Source organism: Lissotriton helveticus, chromosome 3_1 (assembly GCF_964261635.1).
Source record: "Lissotriton helveticus chromosome 3_1, aLisHel1.1, whole genome shotgun sequence".
Taxonomy (NCBI): domain Eukaryota; kingdom Metazoa; phylum Chordata; class Amphibia; order Caudata; family Salamandridae; genus Lissotriton; species Lissotriton helveticus.
Genome location: NC_136061.1, coordinates 555715033 through 555729918, shown reverse-complemented (window position 1 = coordinate 555729918; position 14886 = coordinate 555715033). Strand labels below are relative to the sequence as shown.

The window sequence follows — 14886 nt, the reverse complement described above, 5'->3', positions numbered from 1 at the left end:
TGTCTACAACCCAGCTGCATTGCTGGGTGGAGACACCAAAGCGAAGGCTCCCAACCTCTCTGGGAGCGCAAATTCCCACCACGGAGGCAAATCCTGATGCTGCTTTCAAACATGAAAGGAGCAACAGTATTGGCTGCAGGGGAGGCAGGGAGCCTGTGCTGCAGTTAGGACATAGAAAAGAGTACCGGGCGGCAGGCGCAAGGTAAGTTCTTTTTATTTTATATTTTAAATATTTGTTATCTGTTTTCCCTCCCTCCCCGCGCCACTCCACCCGCACCTCGGTCACTACTGGCAGAGGCGGTTTCTCCATTTGCGCTCAGGGGCTGAGCCCTCTGAAATTCTTACACATTTAAAACATATTAAAGAGATCGATTTATTTAGAGATATGATCGTATCTCTAAATAAATCGATGTATTTAATTCTGAGCTGTCCATTTCAGGCTACCTGCCTCACCCTGCTCTGAAGCAGGAGACAGAAGCCAGGCAGTAAAACAAATTTCTGAACTGTAATGCAGGGCTCAGGGCTTTCTGTTCTAAAGCCCTTCATTGCCATTGTGGTCTAGGGTTGTATGCACTCTGTAGGCCAGTGACGCAATCAGCTTCACGGTTTCGGACGTCCGACACTTCATCCCTACGTGACTTCAGAGTCTGTCATTCAAAGGCATAGATCCCACCATTTCCTCATAGATCAGAGTGGATGCAAGTACATGATCACGCTAACCTCCCCCACTGTGATACCCCAGGCTTTTACTGCAGATTGCTAGCTTTGTTAGGAGTGGAGCTTCTGTATTTGTTCCCCCATGAAATGGATCCAAATAACGAGCAGGGTTCTTGTTCCCTTGCGAAGTTCATTCAAGAATCTGAGTCAAGCAGGACGATTAATATGTGCTTACAGTGGACAGTTCTCTGATGTATGACATTAAAACTGGCAGTGTCTCCATGCCCCTATGTTAACACTGATGCCAAAAACATTGATTGAATTGCAAACAATGAATGTTAAAAACATTTCAGCGAATAAGTGCCCCTCTCATTTTACATGCTTTACTTAGGGGCCGATTAGGATGTCGGACGGACCTGCATCCGTCCGCCACCCCAGAGGTGGAGGGACCGTCCGCAGGGGATGCGGCGGTCCCTCCGTGCGAATTAGGATGTGATCGCCACCTTGGCGGTCACATCCTGTATGTTTAGCATTGCGGCGGGTCCTGCTTGAAGCAGCACCCGCCGCAATGTTAAAACTGCATGCACTGCATTTGCATGCACAAAGCGGCAGGCACCGCGCGGTGCCTGCCGCTTTGTGCATGCATATGCAGGGGGGTACCATAGGTACCCCCATGTGCACCCCCCACCCTCCAACACCCTGGGGGCCCGCAACGGGGCCCCAGAAGCAAAGCTACACATGCTTTTCCTCACCCATCATAATTTGGCTGGCGGTGGTCTTGCAGACACTGCCACCAAATTGCAGGCAACATCCCGCGGATCAGCGGCGGACGGACTTGCCGTCCGCCGCTGATAACACCGCCATGCTAATGTGGCTGGTGGTGTTTTGGAGGTCCGCAGCGGTGAATCCGAATCCTCCGGCCCGGCGGTGGCTTCCGCCGGCCCGGAGGATGCGGATTCACCGCAATCCTAATAGTCCCCTAAATCTTGCACTCCCCAAGAGTAAGTTGTTTATCTGTATTTTTGTCTGTGCATACTTTGAGGCTTGAGCCATGCCAGGTGTTTATGAGTGGCTCTGATTGAGCACGCAGGCGCTAAAGCTGCGGCATAACAAAGTGCCTGTCAGTGGTTTGGCCTCTCTACAGAGCACACAGAACAATGTTTATGTATTCCATTTGCAACTGAAATTCTGTGGATATGGGTGTGAAAGGGGTACACAGATGCTAAAATATTTGCAAGGCAAAGGTAGGAGAAATTAAAGCGCTTACATTTGAGGGAGTGCAGTGCATGTTTGGGGGCAGTGAAGTGACAGAGATGCGAGGAAGTGCATTCGGGCATGAGTGAAAAGTGGATGCTGAAGAGAAAAGAGAGGTGGTTGAAGATGTGCAGATGGACAAGATATGCAGAGAAAAAGAGGAAACATATCTAACTTGAAGCACACATAACTGAAGGCCAAAACTCCTTCTACAGTCATCAATGCTATTTAATTGACAGACTCACAGTTTCAGATTTGAAACATTTACAATGTTGGTTATTTATAACAAATTATAGTTGTTACTCATCTATCTTAAACAACTAACACCCATTGACAAAGCCAATCTCACTGACAGGCTTTAGGTGTATGTCAGTTGTTGTGTTATTTATCTGGATACAATCACATCTCAGAGAGAAAACAAAACACCTGTCAGGTGGCACACCATGGGAATCCCAGAAATATATTTGACATGTTCTTTTATAGAGAGCCACCACTTTTTTCATCCCAATTAAAGACCTGTCTGCACACATTCCTAGAATACCGGTTGCAGCCAGCAGCTGTGGGTGCTTCTCGAAGTCTGGTTAGAGCATATTTTTCCAAAGTTAAAGCTGCTTGCAGTGCAAGGCACTTGCCAAGCATACATTGTGTAGGGCTAAAGTTGTCATATTGTGCAATATGCACATTACAGTAACTGTTGAACATATTAATGCAGGAAGATATGGGGCAGTTTTTAATGTGTTTAATATTTCAAGACTATACGTTACCGCTGCTTTATAAGCCTTGCTTTATCGCTACATTAATTTGCTTTAAAATTCACCATTTGCCAATCTTTTTCAACTTGTTCACATCACTCGTTATATAAAAGTCATGCCCAATGTTTACACCTCACCACTTTCAAATGTCACCAGCCGCCACTGCTCAAATCACTGTATTATCACCCTTACTAACATATTATCAACTGTTTCGGATCTGCAGCCAAGTACATTACTGCTGCCCAGCATCACACAACCTCCTGAATCACAACACTACCACCTCTACCAGTACATCACTTTCACACCCAGCACCACTTTTCCACCACACAGCACGAGTCTCTAATTTTAATACCATCTTCAGTACCACACTGTCATCCAGTGCAGTGCTCTACAACCACATTAGCATATGTCCACCCTTACAATTCCACTACCCCTCTATGAGAAAACATTGCTTCCAATACCATAATAACATCTGTAAGAACTAACTCTACCCATCCACAACACCCTGAAATAAAATCAGTACTACTCTACTACCACCCTACTGCAACCAAACATCTAACCCACAGATGACCTACTACCAACAGTACCAGACTACAAAAACACACCAATGCACCTCCATCTCTATGTCACAAATTAACTTCTAGAAGTGAGCTACCCTCACCACTCTTTTGTATGCAGCACTTCGCTAGCATCTTCATTAGCAATTATCTATAGCTTTATGGAGGGGAAGTGCCTCCATAAAGCTATAAAGCACGTATTTATGCTTGTCACACAAATGCCCTTTAATTCTTGCATCTTTGCTGTTATAAATTTGTAAAAAAAAATCCCAATGAATATGATTTATATTCATGCAAATACTCGGTTGTATTTTATTCTAAGTGTCTTACCTTTGTTACCCCAGTATGTGTACATAAACCTCTCTCTCTCTCTCTCTCTCTCGCTCTCGCTCTCTCTCTCGCTCTCTCTCATATGAGCCTTATAATTTAATAGTTCATTTTTCAAAGCACTATATTTTGACTTTAACTACAACACACTTGAGATAAAATGTTATTTATTTCTGAATGTATGTGATTAACAGAGATTACATCGATATTGCAGACAACATATTTCTTTTGCTATAATGCATATTTTCCAGGTTGTACAATATTTCAGATATTTTATTTTCACATCTAGCTTTTTCTTCAAAGCACAACATGTGCATCAAAGTAGCGGGTCGTAATGTCACACTATCATTTCAATAAATCTTTAAGAGCGTCTTTATTTTCTGTGAGAAACTGGTCAAAATTTTTCACTTTTGGGTACAGTTGGTGAGTTAATTTAATATCGCGATCTGGTTTCATCTGATAAAATCGATACATATTGGCAAATTCTTGTGCATAGGGGAATCCCAATTTTGAATATTCTTCTGTTGAGATCTGAAAAGCAATAAACAGAAAATGCATGCTTTGTAATGAATCGTTAGTTTAAAGACAATTTGACGTTTTGCTGGCACTTTATGAAGAATAAAACATCATATCTGCACTTTTCAGCTGTTAGATTGTTTTTAACACAACAGGGTGGTTTTACACGCGCATCCTGATCTTATACTTCAGTTGTTGTTGAATTTTTTTTAGGCCATTTTTGCGCCGGTTTTTCTAGGACTCACCTAGAAAGGGAATACTTGAGTCGGACCTGGTGCAGCCACTGGTCAAAGTCCATTCAAAAAGGTGGGCACTGATATTTCGAGTGCAATGTCAATGTCATAAGTTTTTGTAGAGCGCCATTATCACCGCAAGGTCTCAAGGCGCTTGCAGCATAAGAACCGGGTGGAAGGAGACAAACACTGAACGAGCAACACAGCAAAGAAAGACGGGCCACATGCTAGGGAAAAAGCCATGTTTTCAAGGCTTTGCGAAATTGCTGGTGCTCCTTAATAGAAAGAAGGTGAGGGGGTAACTTATTCCAAAGGGCAGGTGCAAGAAATGAAAAGGAGCGCTGCCCATGCCTGGAGGTTCGCACACGGGGTTGCATTAGCAGAGACTTGAGGCTAGATCTTAAGAACCTCTTGGGGGCGTACCAGTTCACTTTTTTTTAAGATACCGGGGCCCCTTTTTATACAATGCATTTTGGGTCAAACATAGGATCTTAAATTGACTTCTTTGCCGTACGGGGAGCCAATGTAGTTGTTTCAAACATAGAGCGGACGCCGTTCTAGGCGGCAGATCTAGCACCAATCTTGCCGCCGTATTCTGCAAAGTTTGTAGTTTTGACAGCAGGTCCTCATTCAGGCCGTGGTACATGGCATTACCATAATCAAGATGGCTAATGATCAGGCCCTGGACCAACGGCTTCCTGGCTTCATGCGGAAGCCATCTGTAGATCTTTCTGAGGCCACGCATTATACCATAGCAAGTGCCCGTCACCTTGGCTACATGACTTTTCAAGGACAGAGCGCTGTCCATTATAATTTCAAGGTTCCGGACTACCGGCTTAGGGGCCGGACAAGCTCCCAACTCGGATGGCCACCACTCTGGCGTCCAACATCTGTCTGCTTTACCGAACAGAATAATTTCGGTCTTACCCGCATTGAGTTGGAGTTTATTCGCCCGCATCCAGCTACTGATCTCAACCATGCATTTTTTAAAACGTAAGCAGGAGTCGGCAGGATCAACGCCGCATGTGATCAGCAGCTGCGTATCATCTGCATATGACACCGTTCCAAAGCCAAAAGATTTAATTATTTTAGCCAAAGGTGTCAAATACAGATTAAACAGCAGCGGGCTCAAAGTCGAACCTTGAGGCACGCCTACCGTAACCGGGCGGCTACGGGCAGCCAGGGAGTCGACTCGAACAGTGGTGAGGCGGCCAGTGAGATAATCCTCAATCCAACCCAGTGCCCCTCCTCGGACACCAATCTCCCACAGCCGATGTCTCCAAATACCGTGGGAGATGGTGTCAAACGCTGCGGAGAGGTCTAGGAGGATGAGTACAGCTGAATCGCCCCTATCCACTGTGAGTCTGATGTTATCCACAATCTCCACTACAGCGGTCTCAGTGCTGTGCGCGGCCCGAAAGCCAGACTGGGAGGGATCAAGGGCTCCACTGGCTTCTATGTATGCCGTCAGTCGGTTATTCACAAGGAGTTCCAACACCTTACCAAAAAAAGGCAGCAGTGATATTGGCCGGTAGTGGGAAGGTAAAGCAGGATCATCAGATGGCTTCTTCAAGATAGGCTTTACTTGGGCCTGCTTCCACTTGGAAGGGACCTTGGCTTGCTCCAGAGAGGCGTTAAAGATAGCTGTAAGGGGCTCAGCTAGCAGGGGCATAATTTTTGTGCAATGTCGTGGCGGGAAAGGGTCCATTGGGGAGCCTGACTTTATTCTACTAAGACCTTCAAGAGTCTCCTTGACCGTGATCGGCGTGAATTTTGTCAAGTAGAGATCTTGATTATCAATCATCTCAGATGGCGGCGTCACCAACGCCACCATCTGGGATTGGTTTGTCCGAATCTGAGGTAGTGAAAGCAGAATATATTAAATTGATTTTATCCTCAAAAAATTCTGCCATTGACTCAACCCATTTTTGGGAGGGGCTAAACAGAGATTGTTCAGCACGAGGGGACGTAAATTCCTTCAATATTTTAAATAGTTCTCTGCTAGAATTAGCTGAGATTTTATCCGCTGCGTTAAATACTCCTTCTTTGCCAATTTTATTTTTTTCATGTAGTCTAAATGAAGTAACTTATATTTAGCTCTTTCCTCCTCGGTTTTGGTTTTCCGCCATGTTCGCTCTGCGGCTCTACTAGCCAGTTTATCTGTCTTAAGATTGGTGGTAAACCATGGAGAAGCCACCAATTTGGCTTTGACAGTAGTTTCCGGAATGACATGATCTAAGGCTTGTAAAATGGAAGACTCCAGATTATCTACCCTTTGCTCTAGTGGAAGAGCCAAATTATTTTCATACTTAAAATGAGCTAAAAATGCTTCCGGGGTAAGTTTCCGCCATGGGCGGATCCACATTCTAGGCCACTCACAGGAATGGCCGGAATTTTACTTGGAAGATTAATCTTTAAAAGATAATGATCCGTCCAGATCATTGGGAGGGAATCAACAATGCTTAGTCTAAGGGAACTCGTAAAAATTAAGTCAAGAGTGTGGCCTGCACAGTGGGTGGGGCCGCTGACTCGCTGAGACAGGCCCAGGCTTTCCATAGTCCTTATTAGGAGACATGTCTCTGGATCTACGGAAAGCTCTGCATGATAATTAAAATCGCCTAATAAAATAAAATTCTCCATGGTTAGGGCATGGGTGACTATTATTTCTAACAGTTTATTAACAAAGCCTGTTTTAGTACCCGGGGGCCTATATATTAGTGCGCTCGCCAGTTATCTAAACTGGAAAGCTGTATGTTCACAATCATAATTTCGAGTGTGGGCCAGGACAGAGATTCTAGTAGCTTGATCTTAATGGGGGATCTGGCTGCTATTGCTAAGCCACCTCCCCTTTTCCCCACCCTGTCCAGCCTTGTGACAAAATATTCAGAAGGAAAGGCAGCCACTACGTCTGAGGCCGCCATGCTGTGGAGCCAGGTTTCTGTAAAGAAGCAGAGTTCCGGCCTATCTGCCTCAAGTAGGCTCCATACCTCCGTGACATGTTTGGGTATGGAACGAGCATTCAGGTAGAGTGCGGTAATAATCGCACGTTCTACGGGACCATTCCTAACTAGTGATTTTGACGAGCTTGTTAGCAGTCTGGTCTCTGTATTGCCCTTTATGATGGATGTGGGGAGGTTTCTATGCGGCTCCCATAGGGGGTGCTTCCCAGGAAGTGTAGGTGACTGTGTCGGTTGGGAGCTCGAGTATGACTTGACGGCTCTACCTGGATTCCACCTCTTTAGTTCCCCGCTAGTATAAGTTAGCATTGTGGCTCCGTTTATCTCACAATCGGTCCTCAGCATGTAGCGGGTATCAGGCAGAGTTCTGGGCAGCAGGCAGCGGTCTGGCGCGGACGGGAGCAGACGGGCTTGCCTTTGGCGCGCCGCTGCGCGCATCCGCGCCACACAGCTCTTTAAATGTGGAGGGGGGCGTGGCCAAGAAATGATGCTGGCCAATCCGATCTCTTCCGATAGTTCCGGTATTCCTTGTCCCTCCGCAACAAACGGCACACGCCGCGGCGGAACGGGGACGGGAATAAAGGTCAGACCGGGCACACAGCAGAGCAGGTAGTATTCGGATGTACAATAGAAACAATTTAAAAGATGTTTAAAAAATACTTGCCTCTAAATCAGACACATATTCGCTTTAACTGAAAGTATCATGCTGGCCCCCAGACATCAGCGCAAACAGCGAAATCAGACATAAACAATGCCGGTAACTTAGCTGCGCACGTCCGCGCCACACAGCTCTTTAAATGTGGAGGGGGGCGTGGCCAAGAAATGACGCTGGCCAATCCGATCTCTTCCGATAGTTCCGGTATTCCATGTCCCTCCGCAACAAACGGCACACACCGCGGCGGAACGGGGACGGGAATAAAGGTCAGACCGGGCACACAGCAGAGCAGGTAGTATTTGGATGTACAATAGAAACAATTTAAAAGATGTTTAAAAAATACGTGCCTCTAAATCAGACACACATTCGCTTTAACTGAAAGTATCATGCTGGCCCCCAGACATCAGCGCAAACAGCGAAATCAGACATAAACAATGCCGGTAACTTAACTGCGCGCGTCCGCGCCACACAGCTCTTTAAATGTGGAGGGGGGCGTGGCCAAGAAATTACGCTGGCCAATCCGATCTCTTCCGATAGTTCCGGTATTCCTTGTCCCTCCGCAACAAATGGCACACGCCGCGGCGGAACGGGGACGGGAATAAAGGTCAGACCGGACACACAGCAGAGCAGGTAGTATTCGGATGTACAATAGAAACAATTTAAAAGATGTTTAAAAAATACGTGCCTCTAAATCAGACACACATTCGCTGGGGGTGGGGTCAGTGAGTGTAGAGGCGGGGTCAGAAACGTAGGCTAAAAAGAATAAAATATTCTGAAACTAATTTGTAACCTTTCACCTACAGGTAACTGCATATAAAATATAATACCCACACCCTAAATGAAAAATACATTCAAGTCAAACTCATCTGTGGGAAATGCATTCTTCTGGTGGGAAATCTCACCTGTTTCATGCCATCACTTCAGACGTGTGTGTAATCGGTAGGGCACGGATTTGAATCCTGATTGGTGCTTTCCTATAGTGACGTGTTCTTACAGCACTTAAGATCCCTGCCTCGGACACGAAGCACTGTGATATGTTGGTTTATAGCCTTTTAGATGCGTCTGCGGCCCCCGGCAGTCCAACGTCGCAGTGGCCATGTGTGTCGGTGGCCGGGGGCCATCCGAACTGAGCACGTGTCATTTTTTTCCGCACCGATAGGAGGCAGCACTTTAACATAAGCAAGAGTGCTGTACATTGTCAGTATTTAAGTGCTTATCGTGCTCTCAAAATTAATATTGTCAGTAATACACAATCAGAATGAACCCCCTGCAAATGTTTTTATGGGTTTACAATAAATGGACACATTCCAGAATAGTCCAAAGTACCTCTCAAAAAGAAAATTAAGAAAACCTCAAGTGATTGTTTCCACCAAGGCCTTTACTAGTGTAAGCAGATTTTAAATGAGCTGATTGAGCAACTGCACAGAGAAATGCATGAGAAATAGCTCGGAGTAATGAAATTACTGATTAGTAATGATATCATTAACCATTCAGGGACAGTAGTGTTTTTTTTTACAAAAAGTGTGGAAACTATTTTTATGTTAATAAAAAAACTTGGAAATATTGTTCGTAACAGATCCTGCCCCCTTTGGCCTCCGGCCTGGTGATGTTTAATTATATCCATCTAGTCAGCCAAGTTTAGGGAAATTCTTACTTTCCATAGAAGCGCAAAGCTTCCTGAATTCACCCGATGCGGGGTAGTTAAAATGTTGCCCATCGTTGCTGCAGCACAGAGTCTATTTTTAACCACCCCCCTCATGGCCCATTTTCTTTTTTTTTAAACGCTCTCAACTCTGCAATTTGCGAATCTGATATATTTTTTAGGTCTCGCCTAGCGTTGCAGCACGCATGCGCTACTCGCTCTGTGAGGGCTATTGTGATCGAGGAGATTTCGGAAGGGGACATGAAGCAACCCCCATCATTTTCATTGGCTGGCGTCATCGTTTATGCAAAACGGTGGCCTCTGATTGAAAATGAGGCTTCTTTGTTCTTGCCCTGTCTCCTTTTAGGACGGCCCACCCGGACTGGATCATTTGCTTGTCGACTTGTCGGCTTATGTTTAGGAGGCGTGTACTGACGGATCAGTTTTTTTAAGTCTTGTTTTCCCATTAGCGTTATGTGTTATTTTGCCCTGGCCAATAGGACAGCAGTGGCGCTATGTACATGGAGAGGTAGGGTACTTTCCTAGGTAGTTTCAGTGTTGTGCTTTACTTTGTACCCACCCCCCTCCCGCAGTACATGTTCTCTTTCCTCCTGCCCCCTCCCATTGTTCATGTGCGTTTCGTGTTGTGCTTTGACCCTGTCCCAACTGCAAGCTCCCTGGTCCGGACCCGCAGGAGGCCCGCTGGGTTGGTGCCTTCAGTCGTTTTGTGTGCCCTGCCCACTTTCCACTACATGGGGCGGTCACCCCTCGGCTCGTCATCCACAGCCTTGGAGTTTTAAGGGGGCGCCGGGGTGCAGGCCAGCTGATGGGCCGGGCGGCCAGGCACTCACCTCAACCCTTCCAGTTGTGGGGTCCATGGGCCCGGGAGGTACTCCCCCCTGCTCAGGGCCCTCGTCGAATGGGCTATGCTCTGTTTCCGATAGCCATGCACTCCCTGGTTCCAGCGACTCCTAGGTCTGCAGGGGTTATGGGCTCGGGTATGCCAGGTCCTCCGTGCTCGCGCTGTGTATACTTGGCGGGGCAACTGATGGGTGCTCGCCTCGGCCCGCTCCACTCGTAGGATCCGTGATCAAGGATCCACTCGCCCAATTGTGGCACTGCGGGCGTCGGGTCTATGCAGTAAGTGAGGCCATTATCTTGCCTGGAGTTGTTTGTGCGTGTAAAGTGCTGTGCGGTCGAGTGCGGTTATAGCAAGACATAGCTTTGCCCCCTCCCTTTTTTGTGGGAGTTTTCTATGGTCTCCAGACGATGCCTTGTAGGACCGGCTGTCCCTGTCTGCGGGTGTTGGGGCAGGTCTGACCTGGCGAGATCGGGCGTGCGAGTGAATTTGAGTGGCAATTTTTCAGCATAAGAGTGGCTGGGCTCGCGCTCGCGGAGTGACGTGTTTTTCAAGGTATGGCATACATGCTTAAGCAGCACCGGCGAGCGTTAACGTGCTACGGGTTGGGGAAATACCTTTCCCAAGTCTCACCCAAAGTGAGCTCGCCGAAATCGTCTCCACTAATGTTAGCACGAAGGTAACAGAAACTCAGAGCTGGAAGCAGGGAGGCGCGCCGTCCGTCACAGTCGTCCCATCCACACTGTACACTGCACTATGGGTCGGCAGCATGACGCCTCGGCTGCAAGTGCGTGCCTTTAGTTCTTCATTAGAGATAAGAAATCTTGTTGCGCATCAGAAGGTACTGATCGTATTGGCCGGGTCTCTGTGTTAAGGCAGCATCAGCCCTGGTGCGACAGCTGGACCCTATGCTTTGGAGGGTTAAATGTGCTATACTGCTGTGCGATCCAACGTACTAATTCTACAAATACCATTGGCCTCTCGCGTGCGGGGGAGGGAAGCCCCAGCAGCTGTGGTAAGGTCAGCCTCGGTCACTTCTCCCACTCAGAGGTTACTATGCCTCGAGGGAATGTCGGAACAACAGGGAAATGAGGGGGAACACTGAGCAGGGAGCAGCAGCGGGCATCATTAAATGGAATACTCAGTGTGGAGCGAGAGTCAGCATCGCACAGCGCCAGACATTCAGCTGCATTTAGAGGAACTAGCGGGCTAACCCAAGGTTATTCAGTTAGTACACTTGTTGGTGTAAAATGTCTGTGCTTCATATAATGGTCACAAAGACTGATGAACCTCTTGAGCGGGCAGCAAGTTACAAGTGGCACAACAGATTGGAGTCAGGTCGGGGGCAGATATTGCGTGTCGAGCTTGTGGACTGGCCCACCTTCACCATGTTCGTCCTTCAGCACTTTAACTTGGGCAGCCAAAAACAACACTCACAAGTTCCGTCTCCTTTCCTATAGGTCGAGCACAGTACTTGGTGCCATAGGCTATGTAGGCCACCGGGGGCGTTTTATTGACAACTCCTGTTTCTTCCATTGAGATAAAATACCGCCAGTGCATGGGTCCCTTCAATTTGTGACAAACGCTGTCTGCTTTGAGGTGAAGTGGCTGTCCGTTCAGTATTCTGAGGTGCTTTCATCGGCGCAGTCGGGGTGTTTGCTCTTTAACCTGATATATCTGAGGTGCCCTTTCTGTTGGTAGAGATGGTGAAGTTCATTGCATTTTTTAAGTTGTTAGATTTGTAAATAACAATGCCTTGTATTTATGTTTTAAAACCCAAAACATAAATAGAAGGCATTGTCATTTACAATGCCAATAGCTCAAAATCGTGTGAATGAGAGACCTATTGCATTGCAAATGCTTGTTTTTTAAGCAAAGAGTTTCAAACCTGCAGGTCTCGCAAGTGGTTCTAGACTGCACAGTCCCACTGAAGTCGACAATGAATTTTTTTAATGTGTTGTCTCACACTCAGACTACAAAGACCGTATCAATGATACAAATCCTTAATAATAACATGATTTATTTTCAACAATATCTATAAACATTAATTCCCCAAGATACATATGTACCTCAAACAGTATCGCAGAGCATTAAAATCCAAGCTTAAACAATAAAAAATACTATATGTACCTGGCTGTGGGCTATGCACACTAAACCCTTAGGGAGGAAGGAGCCAAAATCTATCATCCTTCGTATGTCAGATCAATAACAGTCTACTTGCATTAAACGAGGCCAATGTCGTTGTCATGGTTGCTGCTGAATATGTTTCATCATGGCTGCGGTTGGATAGACAGGGTTTTCTTTTCTTTAGTCACTATTTGGTCGGTTTTAAGCCTCCGTGTAATCCCCATTTGCTGTAAATCTATTCTTAAATTATTTTTGGGTTACTTTGTACTCTAGAAAACACTATAAGAACTAAAAAATAAAATCACCGAAATGAGACAATTGACCCATATTCCTCTTGAGAGTAGATGTGTGTTTGTATTATTTACTGCATGCAGTGGCAGGTCATGTCGTGTGGGTAGGTGACACTACACTGTAAGTGGTCTTTCATTACCTCCTCGTCCTGTCTTCCTCGCCACAGTACTTACACATGAGCCTCCGGCTCCCACAGAAACTCCCAGCATAAATCTTTCGCTCTAGTCTCCCTCTCCCTCCTCCAAGATGGCCCCCAGTGGCTACAGCCAGTCCCATAAAGGGACACAAAATGCACCAGAACGACCTGTTCTTTTGTTTCTGCACTGCTCCGAGTGCTGTCTCCCTGGTATTCAGGTGAGTGGGGCTGGGGTCTTGCTTGAGCAGCCCCTTATGTCCTTGGGTATCAATTTGAGGGAAGTAGTGTTTTTTGTGTGTATATTGGATGTGTTGGCTAAATTGTATTTTTCCCCCTTCTTCTGCCTCCACGCCTCGTGTCCTGTTCTAGCGGACTTTCTTGGCGTTTATTTGCGGCTGGGGTCGTTTTGTGACTCACTATGCGGGGCGCCTGGGGTCCTGCTATGCCGGTTCTTTGGTTGTTCAAAAAACATTGATCCCTTTGCCGGCCGCGCGTCCTGCTGAGCGGACGTTCCGCGGCCTGGTGCGCTTGCTATGGGGGCTGGAGGCTCCCGGTCGCGTTGACTTACCTCCTGCCGCATCTGTGGGGATTCGTAGGCTACGGTAGGCGCGCTTTCGGATCTCCATTGCTCCTGACACACGCGACAGTATGTGGCTGTCTTTACGTGTGCGCGCGAGTCTTCCTGCATGTTTTATGTTGTTTGGAGCCGTGCTGGGGGTGATTTATGTGGTTGCCTAGCAACCTCAGGACCATTTTTACCGGGCATGTTGTTCTATTCATTGCCTGTATTCTTTCCACTCGTTCAATTGTGTGTGACAGTCATGGAGCGTGGTTCTTCAGAATTTCCTGGTCCTGGTTTCTTGGATGAGGCTTCTGGTTCTGGGGTGACGATTCCTTCTATGGAATTGTTGCAGCAGATGATTAATTCTGCTGTGGCTGCTGCATTGCAGGGTCAGGTACCTGTTCCTCCTGATAAAAAGGCGAGGGTTGATGGCGCTGCAGCTGCTGTCTCTGACGCTGAAGAGGACGTTGATGTCAGGGGTCTCTTTGTGCAGGGTGCCGACCTGAAGGAGGTGCTGGGTCACATTCGCGAGAACTTAGTCTTTCCTGCATCAATTGTGCCTCTGGAAGACGACTTGTTTTCACAGTATCAGCGTCCTGAGCCTGATTCGTTACCTATGCATTCTTCTGTTTTGAAGGTCTTGGATAATGAATGGAAGGATGTGGACAAGGGTTCCCTTTCTGCGTTTTTTGAGTAAACGATACCCGCTGCAGGATTTTGATGTGAAGTACCCTTCCTCGGGGAAGGTTGATTCCTTGATGGCCAGCATGTCTTCTCATGGGACTGTTGTTTTGGAGGATTCTTCTCCTGCTGACCCGGTTGACCGTAAAGTGGATAGTGCGGTGAAGCGCAATTTTACGGCTGCACATTTTTCTATCAGGGCTGCTGCCTATTCATCTTACACAATCCAGTCTTTCCTTAAAGATTTTCAATCTGTGGCTGAATTGTTGGATCAGGGGGAGGATGTTTCTTCTACTCTGGCGATGATGGAGCAGCAGGTGCGCCTACTTTCTGATGTTTCCTTTGATTCATTGGGGGCGGTGGCTTCAGCGGCTGGGTCTTCTGTCGCTGCAAGACGTCAGTTGTGGCTTCGCTCCTGGAAGGCTGATGCTGCGCAGAAAAGTCTCCTGATGAAGATCCCTTTTTCAGGCATTAAGCTGTTTGGTCCACCTTTGGATGACATGGTGAAGAAGACGGCGGAGGACCGTAAGCTCCTTGCTCCTGAGCGTACTGGTCGCTTCCGTGCCTTTGGTTCCCAGCGTGCTTTTGGTCATTCTCGGAGGGGCCATGCTCGTCAGCCCTTTCGTGGAAGGGGGCGTGGCCGGGGTGCTCCTTCCTTTGACAAGGCCCGGTTCTTGATG

General features: G+C 47.0%; 1 protein-coding gene across 2 annotated transcripts in view; it reads right to left on the bottom strand.

Annotated features, from left to right (window-relative positions):
• Window positions 1-3697: 3697 nt before the first annotated feature.
• The window catches only part of LOC144822687 (nmrA-like family domain-containing protein 1), a 544667-nt gene continuing 533478 nt past the window's right edge, over window positions 3698-14886 (bottom strand). For both annotated transcript variants that reach the window (XM_078680466.1, XM_078680467.1), the window contains exon 5: window positions 3698-4078. In XM_078680466.1, coding sequence (XP_078536592.1) covers window positions 3893-4078 — 186 coding nt within the window. In that variant the 3' untranslated portion in view covers window positions 3698-3892. The remainder of the gene's footprint in view (window positions 4079-14886) is intronic.